The sequence below is a fragment of the Petaurus breviceps genome, unplaced genomic scaffold (assembly GCF_028583685.1).
Source record: "Petaurus breviceps papuanus isolate PSGF00001 unplaced genomic scaffold, PetGlider_PUasm1.0 181, whole genome shotgun sequence".
Lineage (NCBI taxonomy): Eukaryota > Metazoa > Chordata > Mammalia > Diprotodontia > Petauridae > Petaurus > Petaurus breviceps.
The window spans coordinates 4,334,395-4,348,807 of record NW_027185784.1 but is presented as its reverse complement, the minus strand read 5'-3'; the positions used below and the strand labels follow the sequence as shown (position 1 = coordinate 4,348,807).

The 14,413-nt window shown below is 36.9% G+C and overlaps 3 protein-coding genes across 5 annotated transcripts in view; all 3 read left to right on the top strand.

The window, feature by feature from the left end:
* The window catches only part of CADPS2 (calcium dependent secretion activator 2), a 729,035-nt gene that overhangs the window by 224,429 nt on the left and 490,193 nt on the right, over positions 1-14,413 (top strand). The gene's annotated exons all lie outside the window — the stretch shown is intronic.
* Positions 2,251-3,911, top strand: RNF148 (ring finger protein 148). The gene is made up of 2 exons (XM_069087018.1): positions 2,251-2,295; positions 2,991-3,911. The coding sequence occupies exons 1-2, from the start codon at positions 2,272-2,274 to the stop codon at positions 3,909-3,911; spliced, it is 945 nt and encodes a 314-aa protein (XP_068943119.1). The 5' UTR covers positions 2,251-2,271.
* On the top strand, positions 7,326-8,583 carry RNF133 (ring finger protein 133). The gene has a single exon (XM_069087017.1). The coding sequence runs from the start codon at positions 7,456-7,458 to the stop codon at positions 8,581-8,583; it is 1,128 nt and encodes a 375-aa protein (XP_068943118.1). The 5' UTR covers positions 7,326-7,455.

Here is a 14,413-nt window from a genome sequence, read left to right as displayed (position 1 = left end):
GAGGTTGAAAGAATCCACCGATCACCTCCTGAAAAAGATCCCAAAAAGACAACTCCTAGGAATATTATAGCCAGGTTCCGGAATTCCCAGATTAAGGAGGGAATATTACAAGCAGCCAGGAAGAAACAATTTGAATATTGTGGAAACACAATCCGAATAACCCAGGATCTGGCAGCTTCTACACTGAAGGATCGAAGGGCTTGGAATATGATATTCCAGAGGGCAAAGGAGCTGGGATTAAAACCAAGAGTCACCTACCCAGCAAAACTGAGTATCATGTTTCTGGGGAAAATATGGTCATTCAGTGAAATAGATGACTTTCAAGTATTCTTGCTGAAAAAACCAGAGTTGAATAGAAAATTTGACATTCAGATACAAGAAGCAAGAGAAGCATGAAAAGGTAAACAGGGAAAAGGAATCATAAGGAACTTATCAAAGTTGAACTCTTAACATTCCTAAATGGAAAAACAATAATTGTAACTGATGAAACTTTTCTCAGTAGTTGAAGGGATTAGAAATATATATATATATATATGAGGGTATATGGGCATATGAACACATATGTGAATGTGTGTATATATGTTTACAGGTATACATAGATAGAGGGCACAGGACCAATTTAACAGAAAGGAATGATACTTAAAAGGTGAAATTAAGAGGTGAGAGGAATATAATGAGAGGAGATGGGGAGAGACAGATTGGGGTAAACTATCTCATCCAGAAGAGGCAAGGGAAAATGGTTACAATGGAGAGGAAGAATACGAAGGCGAAAGGGATTGGGTCAATCTTATTCCCATTGAATTTGGCTTGAAGAGGGAGTGAAATACACACTAAATAGGGTATCTCACCCTCCAGAAGAATAGGGGGCGAAGGGGATGAGAGGGGAGATGATAAAAGGGAGGGTAGGCTGGGGGGGAGGGAAGTTGGAAGCACTCACTTTTGAAAATAGATGGGATCAAAGTAGAGAAAAAACAAGTGGGAGGTGGGATCAAAGGGAGGGAAATATAGTCAGTCTTTTACAATATATCTACTATGTTATTGTTTTGCATTAGCCACACATGTACAACCTATACTGAACTGAGTATCTTCCCAGTAATGGTGGGTGACAAGGAAGGAAAGGAATGAATCTGGAATTGAAAGTTTTAAAATCAAATATTCAAATATATATGCATATATATGTATGTATGTGTGTGTATATATATATATGTATATATATATACTATTATTAATACCATCTTACATGTAATTGGGAAAAAAGATATACAGGCACTGAGGCATAGAGATCCACTGGAAAAGTAGAAAGGGGTATGGGAGAAAATATGGGAGAGAGAAGATTGGAGGAGGGGATATCCTGTGGGACTGCTATTTTGGGGCAGTGGGTAGGGGAAAAACGGGGAGAAAATTTGTAACTCAAAATCTGACGGAAACGAGTGATGTAAATCAGAAGTTAATAAAGCATTAAAAAAAAGAAGATTCCTTGAAACTGCCCCAAATCTTTTAATATGTAAAAAAGAAATCCAACAACCTAGGACAAATAACTGAGCTTTCTGTTCTTTGCCTTGGGAGAAGTAATCTTATTTCGTATTTGTGGTGAGTGGTATCGTCTTCATATTTGGTAAACTTTGTTTGTAATTCAGTGCTTTCTGGTATGATACTCTGCAATGATTATTCTTGTTGATAAGTTTTATCACTGAATTTTAGGGTCAGAAATCCAATTCCATTGCTTTTACAAATAAGAGAACTGCGGCCCCACAGAGATTGAGTAAGTCATCCAAAGTCTTAAATGTGGTTAGTCTCTAACCTTGTCCTAGAACCCAGGTAATAGGCTCATAAATTCACAATTTAGAGCTGGAAAGGGCCTGAGAGTTCAATGAGCACTATCACCTCATTCTCTTGATGAAGAACTTGAGGCCTAAAGAGGCAGAGTTGCAGTTCAAGCACTGACCATAAGTCCTCCACATCAAAAGCCAGTGTTCTTTACACTACCCTATGGTGACCTTGACTCCCAGTCCTCTGTATTTCCCACTTATTACAATCCTCTCTGATGGACTGTGACATTGTATGTACTAGAGAGGCATGCATAATCCAATGAATGTTGCTAGGAGACTTGAAAGTCCTGGTAGGGTCTCTCATAGCAGACTGATTTGAAGTGAGGATTCAAACTGAAAGCAATCCTACTTTAAACCAGTAAAGACTACTGTAGTTAGCAGCAATGTCATAGTAGTAGCACAGTACCCACTGACTGCCAAACAGACAGATTTACTTGACAGAATGGCAATAAATCAACCTAACCAGGTAAGTCTTCCCTGGTTTTCTCATCATCTCAATATCTTTATGCCTGTGATTAGCACTTAATGTTGAAAGAGGGAAAGGGAGTAGGGAGTGGCTATTTTATGCCTCTCTTGTTTAAAACCACTCCCTTATTAGACAGTTTGGAGCTCTTGATGAGATCTGTTGATGTATGATTAATTCCATATAGACATGCAGATGCCTTGTGAATAGATAATGATTGTCTCTCAGATATAGAAAAATAATGTTTAGAAGGATTAAGTGTCATGCTCAATGTGCAGTATGCTGGCACTGTCCAAGGAACTCACATCTTTTTTCTTCTTTACATATCCTATTATAACATGATCTAAATGATAAAATAAAAGATTTTTTAGTTATTGCTACTTATCCAATAATAGGACAACAGTATGCAAAGAGCTAAAATAAATTCATGGATTGGTTTAAGTATATCTGAGGTCACAATTTTGACATTAATAGGCCATAATTTTTGTGAAATCACATCGTAATAAGACCTTTTCTTTGTGCTTCATTATGAAAATCTTCTAAAAATAAAAACACTGAAGGGAGGAGGGATGTCTTGGTTCCATGTAGACCTTTTACATATCATTGTTTTAATTAGCCATTGCCAGAAATTGAAGCCAAATACTTAATCTTTTGCATTTTGTTAATATTTTGTGTTTTTCATGTTTGGTGGTTGCCAGGCAAATGGAGAAATGAGGCTATTTAGGACAACTTCTTGGAAACGAAGTTTTGCATCTTGGCTATTGAGACTCAGCATATTCCTACTCCTTAGCCTTCCTGACTCAGAAGGAAAAGCAATATGGACTGCCCACTTGAACATAACATTTCAGATAGGAAATCGAATCATATCAGAGTTAGGAGAAACTGGAGTATTTGGAAATCATTCTCCTCTGGAAAAGGTGGCTGGTTCAGTAGTACTTCCTGAGGGTTGGAATCAGAATGCTTGTAACCCCATGACCAATTTCAGCAGGCCTGAGCCAACAGAATCCTGGCTGGCCCTCATTGAACGGGGAGGCTGCACCTTTACACACAAGATAAAAGTGGCAGCCAAGAAGGGAGCAAATGGAGTAATCATCTACAACTATCCAGGTACTGGCAACAAGGTTTTTCCCATGTCTCACCAAGGAACAGGAAATGTTGTTGCAGTGATGATAGGCAACCAGAAAGGCATGGAGCTTTTTCATTTGATTCAGAAGGGAATCCATGTGACAATTATAATTGAAGTAGGGAGAAGACACATACCTTGGTTGAATCATCATACCATGTCCCTATTTACCTTTATGGCAGCCACTATTGCCTGCTTCTTTTTGTATTGTGGCCGGAGGCCCAGAATGCCCCGTGCTGCCACCAGGAGACGCCGACAGATAAAAGCAGATATCAGAAAAGCAATTGGCGAGTTGGAACTGCGTGTGTTAAAAGAAGGGGACAAAGAAGTTGATCCCAATGGTGACAGCTGTGTTGTGTGCTTTGACATGTACAAACCCAAGGATACAGTGCGCATTTTAACTTGCAAGCATCTTTTCCACAAGACATGCATTGATCCCTGGCTCTTAGCCCATAGGACATGCCCCATGTGCAAATGTGACATTCTTAAAGTATAAGGAACTAAGGAAACATTCCAATGATGAGACTGAATCTTACAGAATCTAGTATTGAATGAATTATTGTTTCACTTCAGCTAGAGATACAAGTGAACTCCTTATAAACTAAGACCATGCTTCACTAAAAAGTTAGTCAAATTTGTGTGTCCATTTTTTTATATCCATCTTGATAGCATTAACTTCTATAGAAAAGAGTCAAAACTCATGTGTGATGATGGTCTTCTTTTTGTAATAAAGCCCTAAAACATGCCCAGTGAACTGGATGCTACAATTTTTAAAAGTCTGGTTTCTAATTCATCCAGCTTTCTCTGTGATACAGATACCACTGTCCTCTCTTTCTTTTCTACCTATCCTCTGTGCACACACCACATTACTATCTCTGCTAGTTTTCAATGTTTCAAGATTCTGAGGTGGAGAAGAGGTGCAGTGGGAAGAATATGGCTTTGGAGTTTGAGTACTAAGGTTCAAAACCTGCCTCTGATTCTTCATATTTATGTAAATATTGGTCAGATGATTTAATTGTCCTCTCATATTACTTTATTGTAAAATGAGAGGGTTGGACTAGGTGACCTCTGAAATCCCTTTCACCTCTAGAATCATTATCATATTTTATCAATAGGGATGCTTCCTTCCCCACTGAAAATCTAAGTCCCTCCTTGCTTTAAGCAGATAGATGGTCTTTGTGATTTGCTGTAACCAAAAACAAAACCTCCCCCTCAAAAAAAAAAAATCTTCAAGTTCACAAGTAGGTAGCACGCTTAGATTTAAAGGGACCTGGGTTCAAGTCCCATTTCTGTTACTTCCCGGTGGTGTGACGCCTGGGCAAGCCTAACCCTTCAGTGCCACGGGAAGGACAGTTACTGACTGTATTAGTAGAGGAAGCTTTGCTAGCTAGTGATTTCATATACCAGTTAGTTCAGGGGGGAAATTTACAACTTTTGATGAATTCTTTGTAAAGAATCCTTAAGAACTCTCACTCTCATTCTCTCTCTCTCTCTCTCTCTCTCTCTCTCTCTCTCTCTCTCTCTCTCTCTCTCTCTCTCTCTCTCTCTCTCTCTCTCTCTTTCTCTCTCTCTCTCTCTCTCTCTTTCTTTCTGTCTCTCCTTCCTTCTCTCCCCCCTTCTTCTCTCCCTCCCCCTTCCCTCCCTCCCTCCCCCTCCCTCTCTCCTCCCCCTCTCTCTCTCCCCCCCTTCTCCCATCCTCCCTCCCTCTCTCTCTTCCTCTCCATTTCTCTCATATTCTCTTCATTCTCTCTCTTGCTCTTATTCTTTCTCTATAAAGAGATATAGGTACATACACAGGTGTATGTATTAATGTTCTTGTCATCCTGGTTAACGTTTCTCTAAATTAATCAAGGTCAATCCCTTGGACAGAAGACATATAATTGTTTAAACCCTATACATAAAGCCTTTGCTACTTAGGATAGGATTTACCAGAACTTGTGTTCCATGGTCATAGCTCCTAGTCCCTAGTAAGAGTCCAAAATCATCCTTCTAGAGGTATATTAGAGATAACTTTACTTGCATGGTCCTTGGTACTGATTCAGTCTTTGGACCACTAGCTATTTGAGAACAGCTATAGAATACCATTGTCACAACTAATTAAAATCCCCCCCATCTTGCCCCCTAGAATCTTATTTTTGCCTAGCTGTACATTTCCAGAAAGACTATGTACCAGAGAGAAATATTAAGCTTACCTTAAAAATATGAATGTTATCTTTGTGACTGATAAAACAAGTTATCACTTTCTAGATTTTGTTACCTGTTGATCTATCTACACAAATTTTAGGGAAGTGGCATGGAGGCATGAGACAAGTTTCATGACCTGTTTTGGAAATTGATCATTATGAATTTTAGTTTTTATTATGACATATATTTTCATAAATTTCCATTCTTAATGCAAAATCTTATTTATCTCTAGGTACCCTTTCACCATCTTCTCTTTTTCATAGTGTTATCAAACTATACTACCTTTCCGAATAGCTAAATTTAATGGATCATGTTAATTTAATGAAGTCATGTTACTCTTAACCACCAGAAGATTCAGGACCAAAGTCAAATGAGATACTGAGCAAGAGTAGATTGATGACTTTCCTTTTTCATGATAGATCATGTAGCCTTAGTATAGTCTCATCAAAACAACAGTGAACATAAAACACTATAGGGTAAAAAGAAAACAATAGACCATCAGCACTTAGATAAGTTTACGGTAGCAACAATAAAGTTTTTCTTAGTTCCCTCACAAAGTCATCCTTTTATTTTGAATTCTTACTATACAATCAATATCAATCCAGCTAGAATTTAGCCAGGTGAGAATAATATAAAGAAAACAGAAAATAAAGAAAATGGAAAAATAGAAAGCCTGACAGCTGGTGAAATGCTTCATTTGGGGGAATTCTTACTGATGTCCCATTTGACTTCTAATGCAGCAATTTAGGCTCCTTCTTAACTTTGAAATTATATTTAGCTAACACAGAATGGGCACATTTTTGCTTAGGTTGAATTTTCACTGTTAATTTGATAATACACTATGCTATTAAATCCATGTTGGCCATTTTTATCCTTCCCACCCCCCCGCTACTACCACCGCATTATAAAATTAATAACTTTGATGACCCATATATCCAATTTCTTCTGGGAAACTATAGGTTGTTGTTGGGGTTTTTTTTTTTGCCTTTTTAAAAAATATCTTTTGCTTTTACTTAACGTATAACCAGAGAGTCAGACAGTCACTAAAAAAGCAATAATCCATCAAAAAGGATACCTTCATTGCCCTACAAAATGAGGACAATGTTAAATATTTGAATGTGGGTTTTTTAGACATGATTAAAATATTTTTACCTATTTCTGTTGATGTCTAGTCCAGGGCTGAGTCCATAAGAGGCTTCTATCTCCTTAAACTTGATTCTATTTGACTATAAGATTGCTTGCTTGATCACTTGTTCATAAAAGCAAACAAAACGACAACCCATTTGATTTTACCACTGTGCCGAAGAAGAGAGGAATTCATTTCACCCATAAAAAATATAAACAATTTCATGACTTTAGGTCACAGCCTGGCAGATTTTTAAAGGCAAGGTATATGCGTTGATTTCCCATTTTGTTTTTATTTTCGGTTGATAACCTTGGAGGTTAACTACCGGCCAGTATTATATGTAACTAAGCAATAAATTTTTATATAACAATATAGAAATCACCCCTAACAACACTTAACCAAGCCAATAAAATTTCAGTATGAGCTAAGACATTTTATGATTGGCTGAATTGTCTCTGATGTCACAATCACATTACCCAACAGCTGTCTGTAGAGACTTAGTGGTACTAGATTTTTTTTTCCAATATAAAGTTTTTCTCATTCTTACCTTCAACATCTCAGACTCATAAGAAGTCTTCAAGAATTTCCCCCACAAAATGTGGGAGGGTAGTAGAATGTGTTTTCCCCTTGAAGACTCTTTTCTTTCTGTTCTTTTAAGTTAGTTGCCACCAGATGTGGGAGCCACTTCTTTTTTCTTGGCTGGTTCTTAAGTTGCTAGGCAAAGGGAGACATGAATCTAGTTAAGACTGGTAGTTGGAGAACCAATGCTGCTTCTTCCTGGCTTTTGGTATTCACTGTCTTTCTGCTGCTTAGTCAGAATTATTGCAAAGCAAGTGCAATTTGGACTGCTTACATGAACATATCATTTCATGTGGGGAACCGGATGTTATCTGAGTTGGGGGAAACTGGGGTGTTTGGAAGAGGCTCCATTTTGAAGAAGGTAGCTGGAGTTGTAGCGCCACCAGAGGGAAGGAGCCAAAATGCCTGTAATCCCTTGACCAATTTCAGCAAACCCAAGGACTCAGAAACGTGGCTTGCCCTCATAGAGCGGGGAGGTTGTACTTTCACACAGAAAATAAAAATAGCAGCAGAAAATGGAGCCAGTGGGGTGATCATCTACAACTTCCCAGGAACTGGCAACCAAGTGTTTCCCATGTCTCACCAAGGAATCGGAGATATCGTTGCAGTAATGATTGGCAACTTAAAAGGCACAGAGATTTTGCATTTGATTCAGAAAGGAGTTCATGTAACTGTTATGATCGAGGTGGGCAGAAAGCATATCATCTGGATGAATCACTATTTTGTGTCTTTTGTTATTGTCACAACTGCTACCTTGGCCTACTTCATTTTCTATCATATTAGAAGACTCTGGGTAGCAAGGATTCAAAATAGAAGATGGCAACAGTTAACAACAGATCTTAAGAAAGCTTTTGGACAGCTCCAGCTGCGGGTTTTAAAAGAAGGGGATGAGGAAACAAATCCAAATGGGGACAGCTGTGTTGTGTGCTTTGAAGCATATAAGCCCAATGATATAGTGCGTATTCTAACTTGTAAACATTTTTTCCACAAAAACTGCATTGACCCTTGGATTCTAGCCCATGGCACATGCCCCATGTGCAAATGTGACATTCTCAAAGCTCTAGGGATCGAAGTAGATGTTGAAGACGGTACTGAATCTTTGCAAGTCTTAATGTTGAATGAATCACCTACTGCCACATCAGCTAATGAAGAGAGTTCTGGCAATGACCACCATTCTGTAAGAAGATCAGATAAAGTGACCCATGTGGAAGAATCCTCTTCTTCAGGAAATGATAATCAATTGAGTTCTGTAGCAGTAGATGTGCATCCTTCACCTTGACAGCATGTCCTTTTGAAGAAGTGGATTAAACTTGTGTTTATCAAATCAGGTCCAAAATACTGACAAGCAATTCTGTCTGTCTAAAGTGGGAAGGTTTTTCTTTGTTTGTTTGGCTTTGGGCTTTTTTGCATCTTTTTTTGTTTCTCTAGTAATTATTTCTACCCTTTATCAAGAAATACAAGCCACCCAGAAAGGGGGAGGAGGGAAACAGCCTATCAAGAAATGTTTATGACTTTATTTTGTTTGAAACCTTGTTAAATTTCAACAGTCTTATTTTGTATACATATGAATATGGGTTATAATTTTATAATATATAAGTCTGATTCCGTTTTGATAAGAACATTTCTTATATGGTTTACACATTGATTCTAGTACAGTAGTTTGAAAGTTGAAAAACACATTTTATAGCTAATATTCAGTTTTTTCTTTTCTTTTTTCTATTTTTAGTACAGTTGGTTAAGTTCAAGGAATGATAATGTTCTATTTTGGTCATTGAAATTTTGATATACATCATTTAATTAACCTTAAGAAGAAACTTTTAATAAAGTTATTCAAGTAATATTTATATTTCAAGCAAACTACATATACATAATGACAAAATATTTTAAGAAAAACCTTGATCCTTCAAATAAATAGCAAATATTTCATTACTTAATATTATTGTTAGACAAAATGCTCAAAGATTCCTAATCTGAAACTATACTACAATGAGGAAAAGACAATTCCTCTGATACATAGACATGCCTTTTAAAAAAAAAAATTACTTCCCTAAGTTTTGTTAATCCATCGATAAAATAATGAATACCAATACTTGTCACAACCTCATTTGTTTTAGAGACAGATAACAATGGACAGTAAGTGACACAGTGGATAGAGCACCAGGCCTGAAGTCAGGAAGACTTGAGTTCAGATGTGGCCTCAAGACACTAGTTTGTGATTCTGGACAAGTCGCTTAACGCTGTTTGCCTCAGTTACTTATCTGTAAAATGAACTGGAGAAGGAAATGGCAAAGCACTATATTATCTTTGCCAAATAGGTTCACAGAGAATCAGACATGACTGAAAAATGACAACAACAGTGTAAAAATGAAAGTCTTTCACGTGTCAAATACCATTTCCAAAGCCATTTATATCTTTTTAGCAACCTGGAAAGCAATAAGAATGTAATCTCAATCTTACCAAGGAACATGAAGCGAATGGAGTAAAAATTAAGTCACATCAGGGCATTTTGATTGAACAAGAATCTAGTCATGTGGTTTACAAAATGTGATGAAAATTATTTTCCAGTACTGGAATTTTGTTAACAGGATGATTAAAAAAAATTAAATTTCCTGTCTGCAGTAGTAAACACAGTGGTAATAAGATCTTAGAACTCCTCCAACCCTACTTATTTTGTAGATGAGGAAACTAGGCTTCAGAAAACTGAAGCTGAAACAAAACCCAGTTGTTGTTTTTTTTCCTATACTGAATGAGTAGTTGACGATGCAATTCTGCTGTGAACACAATAGAACTGTGTTAAACACCATGGGTTCCCTTTGTCTTGGAGTCATGTTTTTATTTCTGTCCTAACCTCTATCTGTTAGAATCCCTGAAATTCTTTTAAGTCTCATCTCAAGGGCTATTCTCTCTGTCTGTCCCCACCCTCAACCGCCATTGGTCTTGTTCACTAAGGTTTCCTTACCTTGACTCTGTATCTTGTATATTCTGATTTTTACATGTGACCTCATAATGTAATCTCCTTGAGAGCAGGGATTCTTTTTTTTTTTTTTTTTGTATCCTGGTAGTGCTTAGCACTTTGCCTAGCACATAGTAAATGCTTAATAAATGTTGCTGTTTAATAGATTGTTTGGCTAATGACACCTAGTTTTTCTCTCTCCCCCTTCTCTCCCTTTCCAGTTTTTGTTTTTTCTTTGTTCTTTGTCCCTTCTCCTAGGCCTTAGGCCCACCAATGATCCTTTGGATGCCGGGCAGAGTACAGAGATCACAGACTATTGCAGTAAGATTTCTAGGGGGGGCAGGGGTGGATGAGTTATTTTAAATAAACTTCATCTCTGTTCCTTTACTCCTCCAAGCTCTTGGATCATTTGTTTTCTGTCATGTTATGGTAGGAGTCTAAATTTCATAATATATGTTCTGGGATTTTTTTTTTTTTGCAGGGGGCCATGGTGTATTGGGGAAAGTAAGGGTCAGAAAACACATTCATGCAAGGGAGTTTGAATGTTTGCAGTGGCAAAAGATGAGGGGAGATGCAAGATAATTCTTTATTGCAAAATGAAATGAAAGAGTCTGGAAAACTTTCCCATAAGCCTTGCCTTTCTGGGGGATGTGAACAGATCTACAAAGCCCAGTTACTGAGTATATATAGAGAAGATGAATATAGCATTATTATGCAAAATATAATTAAAATTTATTGTAATGATATTTAGCCTACATTGTAGGTTGTGTCTTCTGTGTACTTGGTGATGTACAATGCTTCTCTTTGAAGACAATACTGTGATTCTTCAATGTGGTTTTTCTTTTTGTTTCCCAGTTCTGGTGCCATGATGGTCCTCTCCTGCAGCTATTTTCTGATGGCAGCTTAACTTTTTAAAGGCAGTGAATTCCACCCTATCCTGCTCCATACCCATCATACTCTCCTCTGTACTACCCTGCCAAGAGAAAAGCAGGGTGGTGTAGTCTACCAGCACCACCACCACACATTTGTGTAGCTCTTTAAAACTGGCAAAGTCTTTTACATGCTGATCTCATTAGAGTTCAAGGCTTGTCATTAGGAAGATCTAGCTTCAAATTCTTTGACACATTAAATTCTGAGACCCTAAGGAAGTCACTTAACCCATATATACCACAAGCAAGTCTCCAGAACTTATCTACTAAGACTGTTTTGGTGGAGAAAGTTCCTGTATCAGGAGTTGCCTACACCAAAGGTATCAAACATCCCATGCAGCGGGTAACACTCTCAAGTGGATTTGCATCAGATTTAAAATGTAATTAGGAAATATTTTACAAAATAAATAAAAATACAGTAAACATTGTGAATATGCTGCCATAGGAATCCTTAACTATGGTTCAGTGGCCTATTTCTGTTTGAGTTTGACACAACTGCCCTATCCCGACTCACAAATACTTGAAGTTTACCTGTAAATGCTAAGGTGAATCTCCCAATAATATTGTAGTGTAGAGGGTATTTGTACATGAGAGAGGATATTGAGTTAGATGGTTTCTCACAAATTCCTTCCAACTTGGATTTTGATAAGATAGAATGCATATATAGGAAGTGTTACTCTGATTTCCTCCTCCATGATTATAATGATGCCTGCCTTTAGCTTGCTGTTCTTTAGTCATTACCATCAATAATTGTATTATTCAGAAGCATTTTGGAATCTAGGCATGTGGGTACACTAATGAGTTCCAAACGTATTGTTCACTCATTTGCTTTCATTCTTTTATAAACTAGGAGTAATTTACTTGTCATGTCATTATAACTAAAAAGAGAGATTGAGACAACTAAATCAAGAAGTGTCCTGGGTGATAGACATGAATAACCTAACTATGGTACCTGCTGCTCAGATTATAACTAGTGCCAAATGGTCTCAATCAGAAACAAATTAGAAACAGCATGAAGGGCTGAGATGAGAAGAAAGGATCAGAGTTCTCACAGAATTTAAGATAAAAGACAGAGGCTTAGAATGAACATACTAAATGTTAGGTATATTACTGTGCCATCTAGAGTAGCTGAATAGCCTACAATAAAAAGGAAATTAAGAAATTAAAAGTAACCAATATGACTGCATTATCTCTATCTGAAAGTCAGAGGTTGTCATTTTTCATCATTACTGAGTATAGTTTCTTTCACATGGCAGGTGCATAAAAATGTTTATTTGCATTGAATGTAGCTAAAAGAATGGAAAGTTTTTAAAAGTTGGCCAAACTTCTTGTGGAATTAATGAACTGATATATTTGAAAACCTGTACATTAAAAATGCATTGATTTTGCCAATCTACCAAAAATAATTTTATAGAGCTAGAAAAAAATAGTAACAAAATTCATTTTGAAGAACAAAAGGTCCAGAATATCAAGGGAATTAATGAAAAGAAGTGCTAGGGAAGGTGGCCTAGCCATACCAGATTTTAATCTGTATTATAAAGCAGTAGTCATCAAAACTACTTGGTACTGGCTGAGGAATAGAGCAGTGGATCATTGGAATAGATTGGGTACATGAGACAAAGCAGTCAATGACTACAGTAATCTACTGTTTGATAAACTCAAAGACCCCAGTTTTGGGGATAAGAACTCACTATTTGACAAAAACTGCTGGGAAAACTGGAATATAGTATGGAAGAAACTGGGCATAGACCATTGTCTAACACTGTATACCAAAATCAAGTCTAAATGGATGCATGATTTGGTATAAAGGCTGATATTATAAACAGTCTGGGAAAGCAAGGAATAGTTTACCTTTCAGATTTATGGAGAAAAGACTTTATGACCAAACAAGAATTAGAGAGCATTATAAAATGAAAAATGGATAATTTTGATTATATTAAATTGAAAAGTTTCTGTACAAACAAAGCCAATGTAAACAAGATTAAGAGAGAAGTGGAAAATTGAGAAAGAATTTTTATAACTAATGTCTGATAAAGGCCTCATTTCTAAAATATATAGAGAATTGAGTCAAATCTGTAAGAATAGAAACTATTCCCAAAGTGCTATAAATAATTGCATACCCTTTGACCCAGCAATACCATTTCTAGGGTTGTATCCCAGAGATATCATAGAAGTGGGAGGAGGACCCATATGTACAAAAATATTTATAGCAGCTCTTTTTGTGGTGGCAAAGAATTGGAAATTAAGGGGATGCCCATCAATTGGGGAATGGCTGAACAAGTTGTGATATATGAATGTAATGGAATACTATTGTGCTATAAGAAATGAGGAGCAGACGGACTTCATTTTTACCTGGAGAGGCTTATATGAACTGATGCTTGAGTGAGAAGAGAAGAACCAGGAGAAATTTGTATACAATTACAGACAAAACATTATGTGTGATGACCAACTTTGACAGACTGGATTCTTCTCAGCAATGCAAGGTTATAAGACATCTCCAAAAGACTCATGATGGAAAGAGATGTCTATATTCAGAGAAAGAACAGAATTTGAATGCAGATTGAAGCAAACTACCTGCTCTCTGTCTTTTTCTTGTTTGGTTTTGTTTCTACTTTCCCATTGTTCATTCCATCTGTTACAAGCCTTCTTTATAACCTGACTAAAGTCCAATGTGAAAATATTTGCAGATCCTATACTTGATTGCATGCTGCCATGGAGGATGCAGGGGAGGATAGGAAGGGGGAGAAAATTTGAAACTCAAGGGATTGTGGAACTGAATCTTATAAACTGAAAGTAAACAAACAAATTAGTAAAGACAAAAAATAAGTAACATATTATACAAGGCTGTTTTAAAAACTATTGTGTGTGTCATGGATACTTTTTGGCTATCTTGCAAAACCTATGGATTCTTTCTCAGAACATATTTCGAAATAACTGAAAAAAATTTTAAATTTAAGTTAGAGGTTAGTGAAAATAAAGAATACCTTCTTCCCCTGAAAAAATGCATTGATTTATGAATCTGAAGAATTTGCCTATGTCTAAAACAATGAAAACATATATCTCAAATGACCTAGGGTGTGTCGTGGTATAAAGCAAACTGCCTCTATTCTGGAAATATGACCTCCTGGATGGAGTGTTACACTTGAAATAGGTGAGGGTAGAAGACAAACGGTTTCTAGCACCTAGAACACTCTCAGGTACTTAATATCTGTAGGTACTTAATACAT